Source organism: Scyliorhinus torazame, chromosome 17 (genome assembly GCF_047496885.1).
Source record: "Scyliorhinus torazame isolate Kashiwa2021f chromosome 17, sScyTor2.1, whole genome shotgun sequence".
Classification (NCBI taxonomy): domain Eukaryota; kingdom Metazoa; phylum Chordata; class Chondrichthyes; order Carcharhiniformes; family Scyliorhinidae; genus Scyliorhinus; species Scyliorhinus torazame.
Window position 1 is genome coordinate 101,324,725 of NC_092723.1, and position 13,435 is coordinate 101,338,159.

Genomic DNA, 13,435 nt, shown 5'->3' on the forward strand with positions numbered 1-13,435 from the left:
GTGGGAGTGCACTTTGGAGATAGTGACCACAATTCGCTGTCTTTCACTATTGCAATGGAGAGGGATAGGAACATAGGGCAGGGCAAGGTTTATAATTGGGGGAGGGGTCATTATGATGTGATTAGGTAAGAATTAGGGAGCATAAGATGTAAACAGAAATTGTCAGGGAAAGGCACAAATGAAAAGTGGAGCTTGTTCAAGGAACAAATACTACGTGTCCTTGATAGGTATGTCCCTGTCAGGCAGGGAGGAAATGGCCGTGTGAGGGAACCATGGTTCACAAAAGAGGTTGAATGTCTTGTCAAGAGGAAAAAGGAAGTGTATGTAAGGATGAGAAAACAAGGTTCAGTTGGGTCACTTGAGGGTTATAAGGTAGCAAGGAATGAGCTAAAAAAAGGGCTGAGGTGAGCTCGGAAGGGGCATGAGAAGTCCTTGGCAGATCGGATCAAGGAAAACCCCAAGGCTTTTTACTCTTATGGGAGAAATAAAAGAATGATCAGGATGAGGTTAGGGCCGATCAAGCACAGTAGTGGGAACTTGTTCATGGAGTCAGAAGAAATTCGGATGGGCGCCGCCTCTCTCTCTATACGCACACAATGTTCATGGGGAACCTGGTGCTAAAATATTCACAGACGACCTGATTCTGGCTCAGGGTTTCGTACGTAGCAGAGCAGCTATCTCGCTGCGATCTATTGAAAGTCATCCCTCGAGCCAAACCTTTGTAAAAAACAAAAACAAATGGGCAGCACGGTAGCATAGTGGATAGCACAATTGCTTCACAGCTCCAGGGTCCCAGGTTCGATTCCGGCTTGGGTCACTGTCTATGCGGAGTCTGCACATCCTCCCCGTGTGTGCGTGGGTTTCCTCCGGGTGCTCCGGTTTCCTCCCACAGTCCAAAGATGTGCAGGTTAGGTGGATTGGCCGTGATAAATTGCCCTTAGTGTCCAAAGTTGCCCTTAGTGTTGGGTGGGATTACTGGGTTATGGGGATAGGGTGGAGGTGTTGACCTTGGGTAGGGTGCTCTTTCCAACAGCCGGTGCAGACTCGATGGGCTGAATGGCCTCCTTCTGCACTGTAAATTCTATGAAATAGGAGAGGCGTTGAATGAATACTTTTCTTCAGTGTTCACCAAGGAGAGGGGCCATGTTTTTGAGGATGAGAGTGTGATACAGGTGGGTAGGCTGGAGGAGGTACATGTTCTGAGGAAGGATGTATTAGCAATTTTGAAAAACCTTAGGGTCGACAAGCCCCCTGGGCCAGATGGGATATATCCAAGGATTCTTTGGGAGGCAAGGGGTGAGATTGCAGAGCCTTTGGCTTTGATCTTTGGGTCGTCACTGTCCACGGGGATAGTGCCAGAGGACTGGAGAGTGGTGAATGTTGTTCCTCTGTTCAAGAAAGGGTAATTATAGGCCGGTTAGTCTTACTTCGGTAGTCGGTAAGTTAATGGAAAAGGTCCTGAAGGATAGGATTTATGACCATTTGGAAAGCTGCAGCTTAATCCGGGATAGTCAACACGGATTTGTGAAGGGTAAGTGTTGCCTCACAAATTTGATTGAATTCTTTGAGGAGGTAACTAAGTGTGTAGATTAAGGTAGAGCAGTTGATGTCGTGTACATGGATTTTAGTAAGGCGTTTGATAAGGTTCCCATTGGTCGGCTTATGAAGAAATTAAGGAGGTGTGGGATAGAGGGAAATTTGGCCAATTGGATAAGTAACTGGCTATCACATAGAAGACAGAAGGTGGTGGCGGATGGAAAATTTTCAGACTGGAGACCAGTTACCAGCGGTGTACCACAGGGACCAGTGCTGGGTTCTCTGCTATTTGTGATTTTTATCAATGACTTACGTAACGGAGGAGGGGGCTGAAGGGTGGGTCAGTAAATTTGCTGATGACACCAAGATTGGTGGAGTAGTGGATGAGGTGGAGGGCTGTTGTAGGCTGCAAAGAGACATTGATAGGATGCAGAGCTGGGCCGAAAAATGGCAGATGGAGTTTAATCCTGATAAGTGCGAGGTGATTCATTTTGGTAGAAAAAATTTGAATGCGGATTACAGGGTCAACGGCAGGGTTCTGAGGAATGTGGAGGAACAGAGAGATCTTGGGGATCATGTCCACAGATCTCTGAAGGTTGCCACTCAAGTGGATAGAGCCGTGATGAAGGCCTACAGTGTGTTAGCGTTTATTAACAGGGGGTTGAGTTTAAGGGCCGCGGGGTTATGCTGGAACTGTACATGACCCTGGTGAGACCACATTTGGAGTATTCTGTGCAGTTCTGGTCACCTCATTATAGGAAGGATGTGGAAGCATTGGAAAGGGTGCAAAGGAGATTTACCAGGATGCTGCCTGGTTTGCAGGATAGGTCTTATGAGGAAAGGTTGAGGGAGCTAGGGCTTTTCTCTTTGGAGCGGAGGAGGATGAGAGGCAACTTAATAGAGGCTTATAAGATGATGAGGGGCGTAGATAGAGTGGACGTTCAGAGACTATTTCCTCGGGTGGATGTAGCTGTTACAAGGGGGCATAACTATAAGGTTCATGGTGGGAGATATAGGAGGGATGTCCGAGGTAGGTTTTTTACTCAGAGAGTGGTTAGGGTGTGGAATGGACTGCCTGCTGTGATAGTGGAGTCAGACACTTTAGGAACTTTCAAGCGGTTATTGGATAGGCACATGGAGCACACCAGAATGACAGGGAGTGGGATGGCTTGATCTTGGTTTCGGACAATGCTCGGCAAAACATCGAGGGCCGAAGGGCCTGTTCTGTGCTGTACTGTTCTATGTTCTATGTTTTCCATGGAACAGAGGAGGCTGAGGTGGGAGATTTGATTGAGATGTACAAAATTGTGGGGAGCCTGGATAGAGTGGGTGGGAAGGGCCGACTTACCTTAACAGAGAGGTCAGTGACTAGGGGACATAGATTTGCTGAAAGATTAGAGGGGAGAAGAGGAAAACATTTTCTTCACCCAGAGGGTTGTAACGGTTCTGGAAATTTCTGCCTGAAAGGCTGGTAGAGGCAGAAACCTACGACTGAAAGCTGGAAAGTATGACTAGGCTGGGTGACTCGTTTTTCAGACGACGCAGGCACAATGGGCCAAATGGCCTCTTTCTGTGATTCTAATAGAGAATTGGCAACACATGGACTCAGTGGCTTTTGCAGTATGGCTGACCAGGAACTCGCCCAGTCTTTGCATTGGGTTTATTGGAAGTATTTACAGAGTGCATGGCCATCAAGTCCTGAACTGGAACTTACATGCAGCTTGTGACCCAGAGTAGAGATGCGACCCACTGCGCCACAAGACCTCTGCTTATTAGCACCACTATCTCTTTGATATATCTGTATATTAGGCTATGTATATTAACCCAGCTGCACGGACAAAAGTTTGCAGGTGATCTCAAATTGGATAGTAAGTAAGCAATGAGGTGGATAGTAACAAACTTCAGGAGGACAAAGAGAGAGTGATGAAATGGGCAGGTAATTGGCAGATGAAATTTCCTCGAGAGACATGGGAAGCAAATACGTTTTATTGTGCAGCTTGAGGAGAGGCAATTTAAAAGGTACAATTTCAAAATGGCTGCCGAATGGTGCCTCACGTCATCACTGTGTTGGGACGACACAGAATGCCAAAGGAATTCAGCACAGTGATCAGGACTGCACTGCCTGAAAAGGAAGTCGAAGTAGATTAAATAGTAACTTTCAATAGAAAATTAGCTAAATATCTGAAACGAGAAAAATGATCGATGGGACTGTTTGGATAACTCTTTCAAATTAAGAGACATGTGTGGTATTATCATAACTATCAGCATTACACGGGTTAATGTAGTACCATGAATAGCTACTAGATGGAGCTGCAGATACTACTATAGAAATGTTAGACCTTAGTAAGAAGTCTTACAACAGCAGGGTAAAGTCTAACAGGTTTGTTTCGAATCACTAGCTTTCAGAGCACTGCTCCTTCCTCAGGAGTGCTACGAAAGCTAGTGCTCTGAAAGCTAGTGATTTGAAACAAACCTGTTGGACTTGAACCTGGTGTTGTAAGACTTCTTACTGTGCTCACCCCAGTCCAACGCTGGCAATTCCACATCATGGCTAGACCATAGGGGAAGCAGAAGACAGCTAATGAAGGTCATAAGAGCAGTTAGTGTGAGAAGGTTAGATTATAGTTTATACCAGTTAGTGAGATTAGCATTGGTGAGTGTAGTTAGATGCTATTGATCAATTCTGTATTCTAAAAGGACTAAATGTTGAAACCCAGTTTAGTAGTGTCAATAAAATCATAACTTGTTTAAGTAAAAGCTATACTGTGGTCTTTGTGAAACATTATGTCAACCATCCTAAATAAGCAACACAAAGAACACCACATTGTACCAGGAGTCTATTCCTTGAAAGAAACGGTAATTAGATTAGTGTAGAATAGCATTGGAGATTGAAGAAAGCAATCCAGAAGCTACATCTCAGAAAAAATCTACAGTAAAGACTGATCAGAAGATGGAAGGTCTCAAGAAGCCTGACCACTTCAAGCCACACGGTAAACTATGCCAGAACTGGGCTTTCTTCAAGCAACAGTTTGAAATCTGTATTTCTGCCTCCGCGCTTGAAAATGCATCAGACCAACATAAGATAGCTGTCCTGCTAAATTTGGCTGGACCGCAGGCATTGGAGTTATTTATTCGTTTTAGAATTCAGTGCAGATGAGGACAAAAATAAATACAGCATGGTGCTCCAGAAGTTTGGCACACACTGTAAGAACCAGGTGAATGAAATTTATGAGTGCTACATGTTTCGGAAAGGGCTGTAGCTCGGGGGAAAGTATTCCTTTGTCACAGCTTTCAAGCTCCGAGCACAGTCCTGGAATTTTAAAAAAAAGAAATTTTTTAATTCTCCTTTTTCACATTTTCTCCCACATTTACATCCATCAACAATAAACAATAATCAGCAAGATATGTCAATCCCCATAATAACAACGATCCCATCTGCCCACCAACCCCCAAACCTCAACCCGCATGTTTACATAAACAAATGACAAAAAGGAATCAGGGATTACCCGTAGTCACCCTTAATCTACACAGCTCCCCCCCCGCCCCCCCCCCCCCCCCGCAAATCTCCAGCTCCTCCCGTCCACTGCCTCTTGTAAAACTCCTCCTCCCAACCTCGGTTCCTTCCCCCCAACTTTCCACCCCGGCTAGACCACTCGGACCCTGTTCTGCCAGGCTCCGATGGCCGCAGCCCCTCCCCCCACCTCACTCCCGTTCACTGGCCGGCTTAAACCGGCCAGCGTGGAGGACCCGCCCGGGTCCCTTTCCCCCTTGCCCGGCCCTAGGAAAGCCCAAAGATCCCCTTTTAGCACACAAACCCCGCATGTCCACCTACTCCCCAAAGAGCCCTCATTTCGAGTGAAAGTCCCGTCCCTTCCCTTATCCAAATGTATACAACATTGGCTGCTTTAGCCTCTACACCCGCGTGCAGTGATACAAAAAAGAAAATACAGTCATGAGGTTCTGCCACAGTCCTTCTGCTTTCGCAAACTCCTCCGCTGCTTCCGCCGTTCCAAAATAAAAGTCCCTGAGCTTGTAAGTCACCCTCAGCTTCGCTGGATATACAATGCCGCACTGCACCTTGCTAATGTACAGTGCCTCTTCACCCGGTTGTAGGCAGCCCGCCTCCTTGCCAGCTCCACCGTAAAGTCCTGGTATACATGTATACCAGCTCCAGCCCACTGCACCACCCGCTTCTGCTTGGCCCAGCTCAGGACCTTCTCCTTCACACTGTACCTACGGAAGCACAGAGTCACTACCCTTGGCGGCTCACTCGCCTTTGGTACAGGCCTCCACGACCGATGAGCCCGATCCAGTTCATATCGGGAGGGATCCTTCCCCTCCCCCAATAGTTTTGCCAGCATCGCGGCAAAATACTCAGTCGGCTTCGGTCCTTCAACTCCTTCGGGCAGCCCCACAATCCTCAAATTCTGTCGCCTGGATCTGTTTTCCAGGTCTTCCATTTTTCCTCGCAGATCCTTGTTAGTGTCCATCACCTTCCGCATCTCCTTCCCCATCTGGGCAAGTTGATCACCGTGCTGCAATAATGACTCCTCCACTTCCTTCAACGCCTCCCCTTGCTCTCGCACCTCCGCCACTGCGCTTGCCACCGCCGTCCTCACATGGGAGACCGCCTCCTCCACCAGCGCACTCAAAACCTCCCTCATCTCCTTCCTCACCGTCTCCATGCATTTTGCAATCTGCGCCAACTGCTTTTCGAATTCCGCAGCCATCACCTGAGTTATTTCTTCAGCCGTAAGCAATGCGGCCTCCCCTGGTGCTCCAGCCTCCATTTTCCTTGGTGACCCTGTGGTGACCTTTCCACCCCCCGACAGACCGTCAGCTGTTTTGTTTAAGGCCGTTTTATTGCTCACCCTCGACATTTTTCTTTTTTTACTGTGCCTTCACTGTGCCTCCTCTGTGCCTTCTCCCTGCTTTTGCCGCCTCCGTGGACCCTGGGACCGGGCTTAAAGCCCCGAAAATGCCGTTCCCGAACGGGAGCCCTCCATTGTGCGGCCGCCTCCCGCCCGCTGTCACCAGAAGTCACAGTCCTGGAATTTTAACTCATTCTCCGAGTCTATGCTGTGGGACCAAGTTGTGTTCGGAATAAACGATGAACGGTTGCACGAGAAAATGTTGAGAAAACTGGTGTTGTCGATTGAAGATGTTATAAATATGTGTAAGGCCAGCAAGCAGACATTGAGCGAATATGCCGAATTCGTGGCTGAGGAAAAGTGCGAACCTTGAAGTCTGCTTTTAAATTATATGGCAGCAGTCCAAGGTTTTAGTCACAAATTTGTTACATAAACAAGATGAAATGGGCCATAAACTCAAGGCTATGTGGGAGCAAGACTAATACACTCACACAGTGAGGGAGTCAGCAGTGGTAACCAGGCAAGTGCTGGCTGATGTTCATGTACTGCTGATCTTCCATGCGCTGCATCACAAGTGTATATCTGAAATCATCATGGGCCACAGCACCAAGAGAACTGCGTACATTTTTGTCCCATTATTTGAGGAGGGCTGTAATTGCATTTGCAGCAGTTCAGAGGAGGTTCACTCGATTGATTCCAGAATTGAGCTCGGGCGGGATTCTCCGTGGGCTGATGCCGAAATCGGGAATCGTTCATGAAGCCGAAATTGTGGCAGGAGCCAGGGGGCTGCCAATTTCCAATGCTCCGGCGCCTCGACAGCGGCGTCAATGCGTTCTACTCCGCATGTACAGTAAACGCCGTTTACATATCACTAGCGGGCCTGACCTGGTATTCCCGGGGCATCAGCAATGCTCTTTCTCCGCCAGGGGGAATTCCCGACGGTGAGAGTCACTTGTGTTTTTAAAAATCGGGAAACAGGCTGGTGAGGAACAGAGAGGAGGTAGGTTACGCAGAGGCTGCCAGTCTTGCCGCCGACAGGGCTGGTGGGGGAAAGGGGTGGGGGCCAGGGGCCCCCACCAAGCCCGGGGGGTGACCAGCGGATGGGTCGTGGGGCCGAGGTGGCCCCCATGGGACCGGGCCTGCAAGGCAGCCACCTTGCTGCGCATCCCACTCACCGCCCACGGTGGCCCCTGGTTGTGTCGAGTGATACCGACCGTATGGGTGCCCCCATCCCACCTCCCTCCCACAAACTCCACCCCCCCACCCCAATCGGTCACCACCCACGAGCAGGGCAGCACATGGCTCACCCAAGGGCAATGCAGGAGGGTACCGGGCAGGGGCCGTGGACCGTACCACCGGCATGGGTATTGCCAGCCACCAGTACCCTTGGGTGGACAGTAACAGCGGGTCTGGTCCATGGGATGGAGGATGACGACAACCCGTTCTTTCCACCATCCACCTGGGTGATCCCTGCAGGCGATCTGGCCATTCAATCACACGGTCCTATTGAATCCCTGGGGGGGACGGTAGGTGGGACACCGGAGCGATGAGCACTGTCCGAACTGTGGACCCTGGGCACCCCGTCCCGTCCCGTCCCGTTCCCCCTCTGCGGCCAGCCCAGACAAACCCATCCTTCACACCCTTCTGACAGAGCACTGAGGCAGGTTGTGATGTTGTGCATAGGTGCTTAATGTGAACAAAATATACAACTTTGTGCCCTAGCCCATAACGCTATACCACGCCCTGCACCCATACCAACTTAACTGGTGTCTTAGAGGCCCTAATGCTATGTCAAGTGGAACCCACGGTGGTATATCAGGAGTAGAGATGGTCAGCTGCAATTCCTACCCTGTGACCTGGGTCCCCTTTGCAGCTGTCTTTTGGGGTGCCAGGCCTGGATGGGCCCGGCTGCTGCTCGGTTGTCCCAGGTGGCATGGTGTTGCGCTGTTCTGCCCCCTGCCCACCAGAGGCAGGAGAGATCAGGGGAATCCGAGGCATTGTGCTGTTCCAGCACCTCCCCTGCTGGAGTCACCAGCACGGGCGCCATCACCTTCTCCTTCCTCAGGGTGACCGATGGCCCCTGGGCTACTCCATGGGACAGGGGTGCGAGCAAGCTAACCCCTGAGGCTCCCCCGCCAGCTGGTGCTGCCAGTCCTGGAGGCCCATGCCCACCCAGACCAGTGTCGATGCTCGCAGCCATGGAGCGCTGGGAGTGGGCCACCTCCCTTTAGACTATGCCACATCACGCAGTGACTGTGCCACCAACCTCTGGGTCTGTTGCACACCAGCCAGTGACTGTACCACCTCTGTCTGGGAAATGCCACTGATGTCGTCAGTCATGGCCCGCTGTGACTGGGCTATGCTCCAGAGTGCCGCTCCAATGTCCTGGCTCATGGCTGCCTGTGACAGGGTGTTCCTGTCCTGGGCCTCGGCCACCGCCCACACCGAGTGCCCCAGGCCGTGGACATCTTGCTGCGGGTGTGGGTGATGGTGTAAGATGGTTTTGCAGCAATGGAAAAGGCCTGTCATTGGCCAGTGATGGGATCTTCTGGTCCCGTTGTATGTATCCCCTATCATTGGGCAGGACCAGATGATCCAGGCAGCGGAAACAGGTTGAATGTTCTGGCCTCTGTGAATCATCAGGGTATTTCTGACAACAGCTTCCAGATTTCCCTTTGTTAGTGTGCATATGCAGATATTACTGTTAGTTTTACCCTCGGGCAGTGCGCACTCGCAACCTCTGCACCATTATATCTCTATTGATTTTTAACAAAATATTGTGGTGCCATATTTTAGCAGATTCGTTCAGCCATTTCCTTGAATGAGTTCATGAGTGAGTTACAATGTTAGAGGAATTTCATATCAGCAGTTTCTTGGTACAATAGTCCTTTCAACTTGACAACTGAGTATTTGTCAGCAAATTTAAAAGTTACAAATATTTATTTTTTTCATCTGAAAGCGAACCTTTGATGCAGATCCTACAGCCTTGGGTGTGTGAAAATACCCACTTTAGAAAAATCCATCATTCTCTTGTGGCACAATTTGCAATACCTGTCGATGGTTCTAACATTTTTTCATCTCATTGATAATCATCCAGGGAATCCAAATATCAAGAGATGAATGCCACTTCAGCACCAATGCAAGCTGAGTTCCAGAAAGGACCAGGTCAGCCATCAACTGCGATGACAAATCAAAACCGTGCCCCAGTAATCGTACAACAGCCAGTATCACCTGCGTTTGCTGCTGCGTCTTTTACTGACCGTCCTGCTCGCACAGTTTGCCCAAACCCCAGCTGTGGGTACGAAATTATGACTCAGGTCACCTACAAAGTAGGTCTCCTGGGTTGGATCATTTTCGGCGCAACAATGTTCTTGGGGTAAGTGCTTTGAATTTTTTTCTTTGCTTATGCAATGTATTCTTCGTGAATGGGTTTAAAGGCTATCTTCAATCTATTCTTTGTGAATGGGTTTACAGGGTATCTTCAATCTGTTAATCACATTAATGATTGAGATGAGGGAACAAAATGTAATGTCTCCAAATTTGCAGATGACACCAAGTTGGGTGGGAGGGTCACCTGTGAAGAGGATGCAAAGATCCTTCATGTGATTAGGAGTAAATGAATGGCAGATGCATTACAATTTGGATAAACGTGAGGTTATCCAATTTGTAATGCAAGAACAAGAAGGCAGACTATTATCTGAATGGCCATAAATTAGGAGAGGAGAATGTGCTTCGAGACCTAGATGTCCACGTACACCAGTCACTGAAGGTAAGCATGCAGGTACAGCAGGCTGTAAAGGCAAATGGTATGCTGGCCTCCATTGCAAGAAGATTCGAGAACAGTAGCAGGGATGTCCTGCTGTAATTATGCAGGGCCTTGGTGAGGCCACATCTGGAGCAGTTTTGGTCTCCTTATCTGAGAAAAGATGCTCTTGCTCTAGAGGGAGTGTGGCACAGGTTTGCCAGACTGATTCCTAGGATGGTGGGACTGATGTATGAGGAGAGATTGAATTGGTTAAGATTGTATTCACTGGAGTTCAGATGAATGAGGCGGGGAATCTCATAGAAACCTATAAAAGCCTGACAGAATCAGACAGGATAGATGCAGGAAGGATGTTCCTGATAGTGGGTGCATCCAGAACCAGGGGACACAGTCTGAGTATACACGGTAGACCATTTAGGACAGAGAGGAGGAGAAATTTCTTCACCCAGAGAGTGATGAGCCTGTGGAATTCATTAGGAAGTATTTGAGGCCAAAATATAGTGTGTTGGATTCTCCATTTGGGAGACTATGGGTGGGATTCTCTGTCCCGGCCCTCCCATTTTCTGGTACAGCGCCCCTCCGCCGGCAGTGGGATCCTCCCTCCCAGTAGTAGGCCAATGGGCTTTCCCATTATGGACACTCCCATGGCGTCGGGAAATCCACGGGCGTGAGTGCTCTGCCGGCGAAGCGGAGGATCCTGCCGACGGAGTTCTTCCGCCGGAGCTGAGTTGAATCAGTTTTACAACCCCCTTGCGGTTGTAAAGCGGGATGCAATTCAGTATTCCACGCCATGTAAATCTATGCATTTTATGGAAAATTAGGGATTTCCACGGAATCTCGCTATCCCAGGCCATGATGCAGGCTAACGGGTTTATAGATCCCTGTTTTCTTTCTCTCTCTTTGAACAAGTTGCATTTGACACTTTCCAAACCACGTGGGTTGTTCCAGAATTCAGGGAGTCTGTGACGGTGGTGGCATACTCATTTAGGTTGGTCACTGAGTTCTTAAATATGGACCAGTCCACTGTCTCCAAGCAGTCACATGGGAGTTCTTCTGTTATAAAGAAGACCATGGTGGAAATTCCTGACATAGGTACGCACCGACTGATCATGGGGGGAACTTTAACTGTGTACAGGACCCACGGATGGACAGGTTGAACCCTTAAATGGAAAGACCTCCTGCATGGCAAAAGAGCTTTGCCTTTTTATGGAGCAGATGGGGGCGGTGGACCCATGGCGATTCACCCACCCAGGGGAGAAGGAGTTCTCCTTTGTCTGCCAAGTGCATAGCATATACTCAAGGATCGACTTTTTTGTAGTGGAGAAATCGGTGCTTCAAGGGTTGGTTAGGGTGAAATATTCCGCGATCGTAATCTCCAATCACACTCCATATTACATGGATATGAGGTTGGAGACAAGCAGTGCACAAATCCCCCCATGGAAGTTGGACATGGCCCTACTGGCCTTTTGCGAGAAAATATCACAGGCCATAGACAAATATATAAATAACAACCAGACGGGGAGGCCTCACATTCCACGCTCTGCGAGGCGCTAGTTGACTCCATACTGGAGGTGGACTGGCGATACTCCGAGCTCCAATCACAGAGCTCCTAGCGGAAAGGAAAAAACTATTGATGGACTTTGACCTGCTCTCCACGAGGAGAGTGGCGCACCAACTCCGCCAGGCATGGGGGCCCCATACAAGCACGCAGACAAAGCTCGCCATTTGCTGGCGCACCAGCTGAGAAAGAGGCAGCCACAAGGGAGATTACACAAATTGGGCATAGCAGAGGCACATTAATAATGGATCCAGACAATGTCAACAAAGCCTTCAAGACCTTCTGCCAGGAGCTGTACATCTCGGAGCCCCCAGCAGGGGGCTCGGGGATGAAGCAGTTCCTTAATGGACTGGACATGCCAGTTGTGGGGGAGGATGGGAAATCAGGCCTGGAAGCACCGCTAGAACTGGGGGAGATCATGGAGAGTATTAGCTCCATGCAGGCGGGAAAGGGGCCAGGACCGGACGGACTTCTGCAAAAGATTCGCGACAGCCGTGGCCCCGCACCTGCTGGAGATGTTCACAGACTCACTGGCGAGGGGCACATTGCTGCCCATGCTGGCACAAGCCTCAATCTCATTGATACCTAAAAAAGACAAAGACCCAACAGAGTGCGGTTCCGACAGACCCATCTCGCTACTAAACGTTGCGCAAAAATATTGGCCAAGATCCTTGCCAAAAGGCTGGTGGACTGCGTACTCGGGGTGGTCGCAGAGGATCAAGCGGGCTTTGTCAAAAGTAGACAGCTAACATCGAACATCAGGCGCCTGCTGAACGTGATCATGACCCCATCTGAGGAGAGAACACCTGAGGTGATCGTCTCCCTGGACGCAAAAAAGGCCTTCGACAGAGTCAAATTGAAGCACCTCAAAGAGGTACTGGAGCGGTTCAGGCTCAGAACAGGATTCACCACCTGGGTGAAACTGCTGTATAATGCCCCCATGGCGAGTGTACGGACAAACTTCGCCAGCTCTAAGTACTTCCAGCTGTCTGGGGCACAAGGCAGGGTGCCAGTTATCCCCTGCTGCTGTTCGCTTTAACGATAGAGCCATTAGCGATCTTGCTCAGAACAGCAAAGAACTGGAAGGGGATCCAAGAGGAGGGAGAGAGCACAGAGTCTCGCTCTATGAAGATAACCTGCTCCTTTACATCTCGGACTCACGGAGCATGGACGGAATCATGGCGCTCTTGAAAGAGTTTGGGGCTTTCTCGGGCTACAAACTCAACCTGGGCAAAAGCAAGAGTCTTCCCGGTGAACCCGCAAGGGGGAGGGGTGGCACTGGAAGGAATGCTGTTTAAACAGAGAGAGGGAAGAATGCAAGGATCCCAAAGAAAGTTCTACAGAGAACAAAATCCATGTGAGGACTAGTCCTCCCAAACCTCCAGTACTACCACTGGGCTGCGACAGCAGAGAGAGTAAAGCGGTGGAAAAAGGAGCCGGAGGCCGAATGGGTGCTCACGGTTGAGGACTCCTGCAGGGGGGCTACCCTCCGGGCCCTAGCCATGGTGGCACTTCCATCCCCATCCAAGAAGTACTCAACCAGCCCAATAGTATCCGCTAAAGCCCCCATCTGCAACAACCACAGGATTGGGCCGGCGCTCACAGACACCTCGTTCAAAAGGTGGAGGCAGGACTGGGGGGACGCTGACAGTTAACGATCTATACACTGACGGTAGGGTAACAACGCTGGATGAGCTGACAGAAAGA

The 13,435-nt window shown here is 49.7% G+C and overlaps 1 protein-coding gene across 1 annotated transcript in view; it reads left to right on the forward strand.

Annotated features, from left to right (window-relative positions):
* LOC140393558 (LITAF domain-containing protein-like) overlaps positions 1–13,435 on the forward strand; it is a 51,395-nt gene that overhangs the window by 19,935 nt on the left and 18,025 nt on the right. Inside the window, exon 2 of the mRNA XM_072479848.1 lies at positions 9,505–9,783. Coding sequence (XP_072335949.1) covers positions 9,524–9,783 — 260 coding nt within the window. The 5' untranslated portion in view covers positions 9,505–9,523. The remainder of the gene's footprint in view (positions 1–9,504; positions 9,784–13,435) is intronic.